A 13748-nucleotide genomic window follows, 5' to 3' on the forward strand; every position below is an offset into this window, starting at 1 on the left:
ATCGAACTCGGGTGAGCGGGTTCGTAGCGCAGCACGCGAACCGCTACACTACAACTCCCCACACACACATAAACCCAGGAGCATGTACACACACAAACAAACAGATGCCAACCGTACACTCACCGTGCCCCTCTGTTCGGGTTATATCTCACAATAGTGCCGGTGCCAGGCTAAGTGCACTTGAATGCCAGGTGGTGTGCCCCATTCAAGATTCGCCAGCAGGAGGTCATAGGCAAGACCCAGGTGTTGTGAGTTAACAGATGATCCACGCACGCACACGCGCATATGGACAACCTTTATTCAAGATGTGGTTGTCCTCTCTGAAGCCCAGATGGGCGAATCCATCAAAGGGGCGCGCTGCAGCGTGGAGCCACACGGTGCCCCGTGGAACCAAGCAGCCACCTCGCTCCTCTGCGCTCGCTGCACGCTATTCGGTGGCGAGATGTCAACTACCTCGCTTGGTATGGAGGAGGTCGTGGCTTCGATCCCAACTCTTGACACCTGTATATTTGGCGTTTGCAGGTCCTCCGTTTTTTTTTCTTCCACATTTAGAATCAACGTCATGCGTTTTGAGTATTTGGCTGCTGCTATAAATGTCTACGTGATGAGCCACTTCGTTGAGCTATGACTTGTAAAAAGAGCGATATATAGCTCAGTGGGCCTTACCGGGTAAAATAAAACATTCTCGTTCAGAGTTTAGTATTCATCTTTCGTGACGCTTTCTACACGAGCGTCAGTGTCCCCGAGTCACGCGTCAGAGAGAGGCAGGAATGGGGAGCGCACGCGGGCAGCCCGGAGGACATCCGCGGGTTCGGGACGCCGACTACAAAAAAGAAGCGAGTGACCTGGGGCCGGGACGTGAGACGCACCGGGACGGCCGCGGAGAGCGGCGACGGAGCGGCGGTCAGAGGAGGAGGGAAAGCGCCAAAGAGGACGTCGGCCACGGAGACGGAGCGAGGCGGATCGTCGCGTCACGCGACCGCTCAGCGTCGAGGACAGCTCGGCTCGGAGAGGCCTTCGGTCAGCGGTGAGAGATGATGATGGCCGATGAATTCCAGCTGCATCTCGCGCTTTTATTTTGTGTCCAATTAGAAATGTGGCTCTAATCTTTTTCAAGAAACACTTCACAAAAGACGCGATGAATAGGCAGAGGCCCCCACATGCCAGGCTAAGGGGGGAAATGCCCCGGTAGTTTTTACTATCATTACAGTCCCCCCCATTCTTAAAAAGGGAGACCAGGAGAGCATCCTTCCAATCCCACAGAACCCGTCCATTGGCTAAATACATTGTAATTATGTCATGTATTAGGGCAGCATGCATGCACTCAATCGCCACCCTCCCTCAGCGGTTCACTTGTGAGGTCGTCTGGTCTCAGGGTCTGGACCACTTCATGCAAATATCTGGGCACACGTGACGACATCGGCCAACCAGCCAGACACACAGGGGAGGCGACTTCCTCCGATACCTGAGGCGCGACCACCAGCACAGATCCAGGCCCCTCTCGCCCCATGACGGTATTTGGTCTGAAGAATTCTTTCTCCCCCGAGGCCTCAGAGCAACGCTCTGAAACTCTTCAGAGCTGATCCTGGGGGTCAGGATCTGGGGGTCAGAGGTCAGATCGCCATGGTAACAGGTGTAGCGCTGCAACATACGTTTTTGATGCCATTGAAAAATGCCCACCGAGGTAGTTTCCATATTCTAGATTTAAAGCTTTCGTGACTGCAAGGATTCATATAGTTTCCATATTCTCATCAACCTGCGACCACCACTCATCCTCGCAGCAAAGACCAAGATCCGCTATATAGGCACACAGGCTGTCGAAGCGTTGCTGGCGAGCGCCTACGAAGGCCAACGTGGTACATGGTGGAGTAGCGTGGCCAGCAGCACGCCCCACCACCTTTGTCTTTCCAGTTCTGAGTTTATGCATTGCACCAGGTATTCGCTTAAGGCTGAGTTGACCGAGGGGAGGCTCACAACAAAGTAACTTGGAACGGTTCAGATATCCATGCAATGCATGCATGCACATTCGCACACTCACTCACACACGGACGCACACACGTGCATGTGACCGGTACGCAGCACACGCCGGCGTTGCCCGCTCGATCTGTCCCGCTCGCTCACGCTCACCCGCTCACCCGCTCACGCTCACCCGCTCACCCGCTCACGCTCACCCGCTCACGCTCACCCGCTCACCCGCTCACGCTCACCCGCTCACGCTCACCCGCTCACCCGCTCGCAGGAATGTCACCCCACCGGCGCTGGTGCCGCAAACGCCAATTACCAGCGGCGGCAGCAGCGGTGCGCGCCAGTTTCGGTGCACCAGAACCCGTGCGCCTTCGCAGCCAATTTTAGAAGACATGAAATAAAAACCCCAAACCCGCCGGAGACATTTGAAGCGCGTAAATTTGCGCGGCGCAACCGCTCACCTCGCCGCACTCCTCACGCTCCATCCCGGCCGTGCCACCACCCCTCGCCTCCCCCACACCCTCCTCCCATCCTCCCACCACCACCCCCACAATCCGCCCGCCCGCCCGGAGAGAAATTATTTAAGGACCGGGAGGCAAAACTCCCGTCACACAATCTGCAAACTTGACAGCACACTGTAATTTTCACACGAGGAGAAATCCGGCGGGAGGATCTGGTGAGGCCCGGCCGGCGCTCGTGGAGCGCGGCGACGTCTCTCCGCGGGGGCAGCACCAACACCCTAATTGTTATTTTACTTCGCCGGAGGAGAGCCCCGGGCTTTTAAGCTCCACCGCCACTCCTCATTCGACGGCGCCGCCGCGTCGCCCCGCAGACGTGAGGCCCGCGGAGCGTTCCAAACGCCGGCGCTAGAGCTCTCGCAGCCTCCGTCGACGCCGCTCCCCCCCCCCACGCCGGGGAACGCGTCGACAGGAATATTAACGAGCGCCGTTTAAAAAAATCCCAGTCGCCGCCTCGCTCTGTGAAACGACTTCAAACGCGGGCGACTTTGGATGTTGCGAGCGAGGCGCTCGGTGGCCGCGTGCGCCGGGGCTGTTCAAGGGAGGCCGTTGTTCTCGCTCCCAGGGAGGGCGGCTTTCATCAGCCACGAGCGTGCGCTCACGCGAGCGGAGCCGGTCCCGCTCGGTTTATTGCGCAGCGCCGGATCGTGCCACCTGGCCAAAGGAGGCCGCTCGCCAATTCCGTCCGAAGTGAAAATTCGGTAAAACGACAAAAAAAATCGGTGAAATTCAGTCCAATTTTCAGACGCAGTTAATATGGAAGTAAATTACTGCGAGTTTGTGTCTCCGATGGGGGGTTTAAGGGCGAGTGGAGGACACAGAGGTGGAGTGCATCTGATGGAGGACACAGAAGATGCGGTCACGTTCGGTCGAGGACAATCAATGGAGCACAGTGCGTAGAGGACATGGAGTAGATTACATTGAGTAAATCACACTGGGTGGAGGACATTGGGTGCAGGGCACGAGCTAAAGCAGCCAGCCCATTGACTCCACCGTCCGCTCGAGTTGGCGGTGCCGGTGAGTCGCGGAGTCAGCGCGGGTCACACTCGCCACGCTGTGAGCGGTGCCGAGCGGCAAGCCCACATCGCTCTGCGCTAATTGCGAATTACATTGTGCATTGTCGGCGTGAGGAAAAAATTCAATTAAAAATTTCATTTGTTAAAAGTTAATCATCGGTAGGGGGTTTCTGTGAAGAGTAACAAGCCTCTTTGATTACATAAAGTACAATTACATGAATATGAATGCAATTACGCTGAAATATGCCATCACCGCTAAGTCTCTAATGGACTGGCCGGCGGAAACACAACAGACACACGACACGCACGCACACAAATACACACACCACTCTTACACACACACATGTACACAACATGCACCACACTCACACACAACGTGCAAAGATTTCCCCTATAGCCTTATCAGACTTTTGGGTGCTGTTAGCGAGGAGCACCTATGAAGGCCAGCACCACCTTTGTCTCCCCAGTGGCGACGCTTACACATCACACCAGGTACTCATTTGAGACTGAGTCGACCAAGGGGAGGCCCAGAACCGGTTAAAAAAATGTTTTGTTCCTGGCTAGTAAGTGTTAGTTCCTAATTGCTTATGCCTCAAAAGTACAGAAAATGGCGATTATTCCCCACAAACGTACTCATTAATTAATCACGTTAATTAAAACAATCAACTCATTCATATACCCACCGCCGCCGCAGCAGCAGCAGCGACAGCAGCATCGGCACATCGCAGGCATTCCGACGGCGACGGCCGTCATCCAGCAGTTGATTGAACGTGACTGCTGATGATGATGATGATGAGGGAATACAAGCTATAAATCAATGCTGCTGAAAGAACGCACTCCCAGGAGGCGGTGGGGCTGACGGAATGTGTCAAAACGTATATCGTTGTCTTTCTGTTTGTGAAGTGGAGAGACAAGCACGCGATGGAGGCAGGCGAGTTGCCCGAGTGTCTATTTCGTTCCGTGTACTCTCCGCGGCGACGCGAGTGATGTACTTGGTGTTGGCACGAGCGGCAATGTGTGTGTAATTCGGCATCAATTTGAAAATCAGCGTCCGTGCAGCGCGATGCGCCAGCGCGGCAGCTGCTGCCGCTCAGACGATGACGCGGCCGTGAGCAGCCGGGGGGCCAGCGGCCTCCACAGACGGCCTCCACAGACGGCCTCCTCAGACGGCCTCCTCAGACGGCCTCCACAGACGGCCTCCACAGACGGCTTCCTCAGACGGCCTCCTCAGACGGCCTCCACAGACGCCTCCTCAGACGGCCTCCTCAGAGGGCCTCCTCAGAGGGCCTCCACAGACGGCCTCCTCAGAGGGCCTCCTCAGAGGGCCTCCACAGACGGCCTCCTCAGACGGCCTCCTCAGAGGGCCTCCACAGACGGCCTCCTCAAACGGCCTCCACAGACGGCTTCCTCAGACGGCCTCCTCAGACGGCCTCCTCAGAGGGCCTCCTCAGAGGGCCTCCACAGACGGCCTCCTCAGAGGGCCTCCTCAGAGGGCCTCCACAGACGGCCTCCTCAGACGGCCTCCTCAGAGGGCCTCCACAGACGGCCTCCTCAAACGGCCTCCTCAGACGGCCTCCTCAGACGGCCTCCTCAGACGGCCTCCTCAGAGGGCCTCCACAGACGGCCTCCTCAGAGGGCCTCCTCAGAGGGCCTCCACAGACGGCCTCCTCAGAGGGCCTCCTCAGACGGCCTCCACAGACGGCCTCCTCAGACGGCCTCCTCAGAGGGCCTCCTCAGACGGCCTCCTCAGACGGCCTCTTCAGACGGCCTCCTCAGACGGCCTCTTCAGACGGCCTCCTCAGACGGCCTCTTCAGAGGGCCTCCACAGACGGCCATCCGCGATCTGACCCCCAACACGGCCCGACGGGGGAAGCGTGCACAACAGGCGACGTTTCAGGCAATGGCCCTTCTTCGCGGAGTGTCCATCGAGAGGCCAGTCGAGAGACAGAGGAGATAATCAGAGTGTGGAAGATGGCTCTTGTTTACGGCGTGGGGTGTGACGGGAATCGCGCCGTGCGAGGGAATCGATGGACCGCTGCGGTGCTGCCGGCTACGATTCCGGTCGGGGCACGGGCAGGGGCAGGGGCAGGGGCAGGGGCAGGGGCAGGGGCAGGGGCAGGGACAGGGGCAGGGGCAGGGGCAGGGGCAGGGGCGGGGCCCTCCCCTCGCGCCGCCGCCGCCGCGGTCCCCGGGCGCCGAGCCGAAAGGGGTTGCTGTGGAGACCTCAAATCCGCTTCGCCGGAGCTCTCGAGCCGGGGAGCTCCGCTAATAACGCGCCGCTCGCCGTTCACGTTTCACGCGGCCGCCAAACCCCTGAGGTGCGGGGGACTGCTTCGCTCACAGTGGCCTGGGTTGGTCACCGTGCACCGCGAGATCACCGCTCAGCGCCTCGCCATCCAGAGGTTGAGAGTTCAAATCCTGGTCGGGGGTGGGGGAGGCGGTGGTTGGTGTGGACTATCCGTCATCCCCCTGAGGTTGATCAAATGGGTACCACTCTGTTCGGAAGTTGACGCTCCCGCCATAGAAATGTTGAATTTCTACCACCGGCTTTGCAGGATTATAACGAGGGTATGAGCACCACTTCAATTCTAATTTTAGCAGGAAATCTCTCTGCATGTTGACTATTTATCCAGGAAAGGCTTGTTGAGAGTCTCAAGACTCGCTTGCAGGAGGGTCCTGCTACAAGAGCATCTTTTGCTCATGCCGATGTTTGTCTATGTCGCATGCTCATCGTGACGACGGTGCGGTAATGAATCAGCGCCACCGTCGCCCCCCACCCACCACGCTTACCCCCACCGGGGAATGGAATTATACGAGCAGCGTAAACGTACGCGCTAAATAAATACATGACCGTGGTGGTGGTGTATGTAGATGATGATGGTGTAGATGTTGCTGATGATGGTGTTGGTGGTGGTGTTATGGTGGTGTCGGTGGTGGTGTTGGTGATGGTGGTGTTGGTGGTGGTGTTGGTGATGGTGGTGTTGGTGGTGGTGTTGGTGATGATGACGGTGGTGGTGGTGGTGGTGTTGGTGATGGTGGTGTTGGTGGTGGTAGTGTGGGTGATGATGGTGGTGTTGGTGGTGGTAATGGTGGTGTTGGTGGTGATGATGGTGGTGATGATGGTGGTGATGATGGTGGTGTTGGTGGTGGTGTTGGTGGTGGTGATGGTGGTGGTGTTGGTGGTGGTGTTGGTGATGATGGTGGTGGTGGTGTTGGTGGTGGTGTTGATGATGGTGGTGTTGGTGGTGGTGTTGGTGGTGGTGTTGGTGGTGGTGATGGTGGTGTTGGTGGTGGTGTTGGTGATGATGGTGGTGGTGGTGTTGGTGGTGGTGTTGATGATGGTGGTGTTGGTGGTGGTGTTGGTGGTGGTGTTGGTGGTGGTGATGGTGGTGTTGGTGGTGGTGGTGGTGATGGTGGTGGTGGTGTTGGTGGTGGTGTTGATGATGGTGGTGTTGGTGGTGATGATGTTGAGCACAGCATTGGCGGCCAGCTGCACCTGCGCAGGAAGTCACTCTCGCACACAGTGGCAGTCGATTTTAATTTTAATCAAAATCTCCCAAACCCAAATAGCCTATTTGGGTTTGGGGATCGGGGGGGGGGGGGTGAAGGGTGGTTGGTGGGAGGTGGAGGTGGTGGGAGGTGGTGGTGGTGGGGACGGTGGGGAAGGAGGTGATGGTGGTGGGGAGGGTGGTGGTGGTGGGTAGGGTGGTGGTGGTGGCAGTGGGGAGGGTGGGGAGGAAGGTGGTGGTGGTGGGTAGGGTGGGGAGGGAGGTGGTGGGGAGGGTGGGGGGGGCACTGGGGACGGTGGCGTGGGGGGGTGCGGGGGGGGCAGCGTCGTGAATCACCGCGGGCGAGGGCGCATCCCTCGCACGCGCGCCTGCTCTCAATTAACGGCGCTCGTTGGGAAGGTTTCAGAAATGCCGCAAACGACGGCCATAAACGAGCGTTTATGGAGCGAGCATCCAGATGACGCGGCAGAGCGGGCGAGCGGGCGAGGCAACGTCGCCCTCCCCCCCCCGACTCCGTACCCCCCCCCCACCCCCTCCCCACTGCCCGATCGCGTCTCTCATTTCACGGCGCTGCAGAGGCAAGTGAAGTGCGGATTGAGAGAGATGAGAGATGAAGGGAGATAGGAGATGGAAATATGGGGAAGACGGAGATAAGGCGATGGAGAGAGATGGGGGAGGGACGCGGAGAGATGAGAGCTGGAGGGAGAGTGGAGAGGGAGCGATGCAGCGGGCGAGGGAGGGAGAGAGAGAGTCGGATAGATGACGACGGAGGCAGCCTGAGAGAGATGGGGAGAGAGTGCGGGAGATAGGGAGATGGGAGAGATGAAAGATGGTGGGAGATGGAGCGAGACGGAGGGAGCGAGGGAGAGGCGACGCGCCGCCTCCGCTGCGGGGACTGCGAGCGTGCCCGCAGCGCCACCACCGTCCCCCTCATCGCATCTCCCTCCTCCACCACCTCCTCCCCATGCCTGCGTCTCCCACCTCCTCCTCCCTGTGCCTCTCTTCTCCACCTCCGGCAACAGCAATGGAGGGTGGGCATGGCCGAGGGGGGAGGGAGGGAATGAGGATTAGGATGGAGGAGCAGGATGAGGAGTGGGAGGGAGGAGGATGGAAGAGAATGTGGAGGGAGATGAATGCGCGGCTGATGGAGAGCGGGGTCAGGGTGCGGGGATGGATCCTCGTTCACGCGGGGCCCAGGCTTCGCCCTTCGCCGCTGTCAGTTGCCATGACGCCGTCGTCTTAATAGGGGAGGAGGGGGGACAGGGAGGGGGGCAGGGGGGATCCTGGCCCACAGTGGGGGCCACGGCACCACTCTCTCAAGAGGGCAGGCACGCCAAGGAGGAGGTGGTGGTGGTGATGACAACGGAGATGTTGTTGATCATCATCATGATGATGATGGTGATCGTCTTGATACAGATGATGATGACTTCACAAAGCCACTCCTCCACCACTGCTGATGATGATGATCATTCATGGTTGACATCGATGGCAATGTTGGTATGATGATGATTTTACGATGCAGATGCCGATAATTACGACACTCCTATCACAAAGCCGTTCATGATGATGACGAGTGATCGCTGTAATCTCCTTGAGCTCACTCATCATGAATGCCTGGCCAAACCGACTGATACTGCTACCTCCAAACGGACTAGGAAAAACAAGTGCAGCCCTTGGCAAGAGGGGCCTGGGGACAGTACGAGTGTCCACATCCAGCTTGTGCAGAAGTGAACTCGGGTCGCCGGGTTCATAGCACGCTGACTGCGCTAACCGCTGCGCCACCGCTCCTCCCACCCCCTCCACCGATTCACCGCCACCGCTGCTCGGAGATTCGTGATCGCAGTAAATCAGCGCTCATTGTGTGAGCGCAGGGCACACACAGAGCCCGCAATCCAGGTCACGCCGCATTCACTCCCGCTTTTCTCTCGTCGGCCTCCAAAATTATATACAGTACTTGCATTCCGGCGGAGAACATTCTCCCAACGTAACATTATCTGTATTATTTGTATGATAATTACTTTTCAAAGGACGATCGTCAATAACACTGCGTGGTCTAAAAATGAAAATGCTGTACTGTATTTAAAACAGGGAACGTTTTAGGCAACGGCCCTTCATAGGACACAAGTTGCTTACGAGCGTGCCGAGTTGCTGTTGCTGCTGTGGGCTCTGCTTGTGCACCGCTGCCAACGCAGCAGCAGCAGCATCACCATCAGATCACGTTCTTGTTTTACAAAGAATAGCTTATTCTGTATTTGACATGTATCACCAATAACACTTTCCAATCAAAGTTGAACACGTGGATGCATGAGCTCTGCCTGCCTGTCTGTACATAACTCTCGCGACCATGATCCGCTGTGAATTAAACTTTCGTTTCAAGTCACCCGAGAGAGAGAGAGAACCAGACAAGATGATCAAAGCGTTACCAGAGACGCGGATTATCGCAAATATGAAACGCATTTTACCCTGGCAGCTCCCCCCCCACCACGCACCGGCTTCCGTAGCGAACAATGAAACACATCCCCAGCCACGCGTAGGCACGGTTCTTCTTATTCAGAATATTTATTGATACCGGAGGAATCTGATGAGCTACAAAGCTATTTCTTTCACAGATGTCCAGGTGCCCTCCTCGTCCGCGCGTCTGCTGGACAAACATTTGCAAGCGCTGCCACGACCGGCCGTGAAGGCGGGAGCTTGCGACGCCACTGCGTGCTCGATCACAAGTGCTCGCATGGACGAGCGCCGACGCTGCACTCACGAGGAGCAGAGAGCTCGGCTCGCCAACCCTCCTCGCGGCTCGGCGGCCCGGGAGGCTCTGCCCGGAGTTGGCATCGGTCTCCTCCCGGTGACGATCGAATGCGATCCTACCATTCTTGATTTTAAGAATGGTGGGATGTTTTATGAAAATACATTAAGGTAACGAATGTGCATAATTCCTCCAGTGCTGTATAAATATTGTTAAAGCGTAACGGTGGCATCCGATTGCGTTTGTTTTTAAACCCCATTGGCAGCGTGATGACGCCATATGCAATGTAAACAGGAAGTGCTGCTATGACGATGCCATGACGTCATAGCTTGAGTCGGAGTTGCCTTCTGGGCAACTAGCCACGTGCGTTTGTTGGGTTAATGTCCGCCGGATCGGTGAAGCCGTTAAAAATGTACGCACCCGGCACACCATGTCCAGTAGCTTTGGCTACGACTGCTCACGTGCCACCAGCTCCAGTCATCTACCAGCGGCCCGGCAACCCTTCGGTAAGATGACAACGGCCGATACTGGCACCGGAACTCAGCGGGAGTCGCTCCACTCCCCGCCACGTCGGACACCGGGGGATGGTGGGGGACTCGCTGATTGACTCGGACACGGGAGGCACGAGGGGGAGGGGGGGGTGGCGTGGGAGACTCAGGGGGACATCGTCGTCTCGGACGACCCTCCCCGGCGTCTCGTCCAACAGCCAACAGTGAACCGGCTGCTGCGTCTGTCGTCGGCTTGGCAGACAAAACAAGGGACCCCCCCCCCACCTCTCCGACACAACCAATGTGTGGGCCGCGAGAGCCCGGCCAGAACTGACGCAACGCGCACACCCCATGTACCGTGGGGTGCGCGCCGTCGTGCCCTCCCCCTCCCGAGCGCAGGATTCTCCACGGCGTCAAACGCAAAGGCCGCGCGTCCCCGCAAGTCGCGGTGTAACTCTACGGGTCTCTATGCAAGTCTACGTGTCTCCGTGTAACTCTACGGGTCTTCGAACCCATGCTGTCGCACTTATTTCCCCCAGGACCAACGGGACCCGGTCTTTGCAAGCCCAGCAACGACCCAGCCACAAGGAGCGTTCCCCCTCCAGTGCACCACCGCCACGAGGCCCCGCCGGCTCGCCGGGCCCTCGACCCTGCGGGGCCGCTCCCACCGGTCCACCGAACCGCCCCCCCCCCCCACCCCCATGGTGCCGGCCGCTCGTACCTTCTTGAGGTTCCCCGAGGCGGTGCCGACGAACGCCACGGCGTAGTCCTTGTAGACGTAGGCCGTGACGGAGCTCATGGCGTCGCGGTCGTCCGAGAAGAGCGGCACGCCCGTGATGATCGTGTCGCCTCCCAGCGGCTGGTTCAAGTTGAGGCCGCAGAAGCGGTCGGTGATGTTGATCGTCTGAGAGCGGGAGGGGGCGACGAGGAGGAGGACAATGAACACGTCAACAGCGCTCAGGAGTGACGCTCGTGCCCCACAGCAAGAGGTGCCTGGGTTTGACTTCCTGACTCGGGTGTGCCGTTCTGTGCGGAGTTTACATGTTCCCTCTCTGTTCTGTTGAGAGTGTGTACGGGTGAGTGGGGAGTTGATGTGTTCTCCCTCTGTTCTACTTTCGTTTCCTCCGGGCTCTCCAGAGGAAACGAATGTTTGGGCAACTAGTATTGGCCTAAACATTCCAATGTTGAAAAATTACCAGCAAATTACTCAATTGGGATCACACACACTAGCACCATCGCACCCTTACTGTGTGGCCAGGACCACCCCATCCACCTTTGTCTCCCTCCGTGGTGCTGGTGTTTACCCACTGCACCAGGTACTCATTTAAGGTTGAGTCGACCTTGGAGAAGGCTCAGGACTTGGTTTAGATCATTTCCATCGGTGTCTGTGGATTTGGATCTGCTCTGTATCCCCAGAACGAAGCTCAAATCTCGTGGGCAGCGATCTCTGGACCTTCGCTCCCGTGGCACCCGCACGGTCGGACTCTCTGTCGAAGGCTGTCGGGGAGTTCGGTTCGTTTTGGATCTTCAAGTTCTTCCACCTCAAGACATCTTTCAGAAGGCATTTTCTGTTTTAACTTGGAGCCACTTAAAACCCAACCCCCCATTGTCATTCACGTAAAGCACCTTCGGATTTTATGAAATGCGTAGATATATAAGCTGTAAATATTATTAGAGGACAGAGTGCAGTGGTGGAGGAGTCGTGGAGAGCGCCGCAGAGTACGGGAGAGCGCAGGGGATGGAGACGACAGTCGTTGGAAGGCCTCGCCCCGTCCCGCTCGTCCCTCCGTCCTCGTCTGTGGCCCACTCCGCGTGTCCACACCGCGTCTCTGTGCCCACAGTGGCTCCCTCCGCTCCCTCCCCCCTCCCCCTCCGCTCCCTCCCCCCTCCGCTCCCTCCCTCCCTCTCTGTCTGCCCGGTCGTCTGCGTCCCATTTGCCTCGTCACAGCACCCCGGGACCCCCCCCCCCCCCCCCGGGACACGGCGACGCGGCCCCTCCGCGCCCCCGACTATGACAGACCCCCCCGCCCCTCCTCCACACATGCTCACAGTTGGGGGGGGTAAAGGAAGAGGGGGGGGCAGCCCTCAAGTGCGACCTTGTTTAATGAGGGGGAACCCCTCCCTCTTGTGAGGGCTTCCACGAAGCAGTCGGTGTGAAACGCTGAACGCTCCCTGCCCCGGCACCCCCCTGCGCACTGCCCAGGTGCACTCATCGGTGCACTGTATGTGCCCCCCCCCCCCCTCTAACTACTGCAGACATCTCGCAGATTCACATTAGCGGGGCGGGGGGGCAAGACATCGGGCAGGAGCTTCTCAGCCTCCTCAAGCTCGGCCCGGCTAGGGGCACTGTGGGAGTGGGGGGCTACTGCCCCCCCACCTCCCCCGCAGTCTGCCGCTCCGCGTCCGCAGAGGAACAAAGTGGAGGGCGATCGCACTTGAGCGAGGAATGAAATGTGACATCGCCGAACATGTTAGCATTTAAAACGCACGCGCAGGGGGAGGAGGAGGGGGAGAGGAGGAGGGGGGAATGCATCGCGCGCGCAGGGACACACGGAGCGGTGGGGGAGGAGGAGGGGTGGGGGAGGAGGGGGGGGAGGTGGAAGGGGGGGGAGGAGGAGACGTCGTGGCCACGCGATGTGACTCGACGTCGCCTTCGATTTGCCGCGAGTCCGAGCTGCTGCTGCTGCTGTGGCGGCTGCTGCGGCGGCGGAGTGACAGAGAAGACGGCGCGAGGCGGCTCCGCCAGCGAGACAGACAACGGGGTGCTCCTCTTTGTTGATCGCGATGAGAAATAAATAAACAAAGAGCGAGAGAGCCGCCCCGTCAGAGCCGCGGTGAGACACCCACTCGCTCACACTCCCTAACGCACCCACTCGCTCACAAAGACAAAGGTCCCCCCGTATAGCCTTCACCAACTGTATCGGCAAGTGCTGTTGGCGAGCGCCTTCACAGGTGCTCGCTAAAGGCACTTGCCCCAACCGCCCGTTGTTATCAAAGGTAATCCGGGGGATCTTTGTCTTTGTGTGTTTACGCAAGTGGCTTCAGAGCCCGTAATCCAGTCGTAATCTCCCTCGACATCAAAGCCCAACCCCCGCCTCTCCTGCCTCTGTCCCGTGCAAGATTAATGTGATGCGCGTTCAATGAAGTTTAAATGGGATTTTAATTTGCGAATGTCTGCGCAAGAATTAAGACCTCTGCTGCTATATTCTTGGTTCTTTCGGTAAAGTCACGTAGAAGGGAAATAATAAAATAGTAAAAATATAAAACAATAAAATTCTCACGACGTTTCGACTGCAACACAAGCAATCACCATCGGCTTTAAATCAAAACCTCTGCTGCTCTTCAAGTCGCGCCGGTTCCGAGTGAGTTGCCGAAAGCTGCCAGCCAGGTCGGGTGAAGAAGCAGAGAGGGCGACTCAACCCTCCTCCCGAGGTCTCTCTATATCTCCCGTGCAACCTCTGTTCGCGATTTCAAGAGGCTCCTGAATCGATATTGTTTACAGATGTCCC

General features: G+C 57.9%; 1 protein-coding gene across 1 annotated transcript in view; it reads right to left on the reverse strand.

The window, feature by feature from the left end:
• Positions 1-13748, reverse strand: part of LOC133349347 (plexin-A1-like) — a 131876-nt gene that overhangs the window by 102731 nt on the left and 15397 nt on the right. Inside the window, exon 3 of the mRNA XM_061562699.1 lies at positions 10961-11143. Within this exon, the coding sequence (XP_061418683.1) occupies positions 10961-11143 (183 nt within the window). The remainder of the gene's footprint in view (positions 1-10960; positions 11144-13748) is intronic.

This window comes from Lethenteron reissneri, chromosome 30, assembly GCF_015708825.2.
Source record: "Lethenteron reissneri isolate LAM-NWPU_2019-01 chromosome 30, ASM1570882v1, whole genome shotgun sequence".
Lineage (NCBI taxonomy): Eukaryota > Metazoa > Chordata > Hyperoartia > Petromyzontiformes > Petromyzontidae > Lethenteron > Lethenteron reissneri.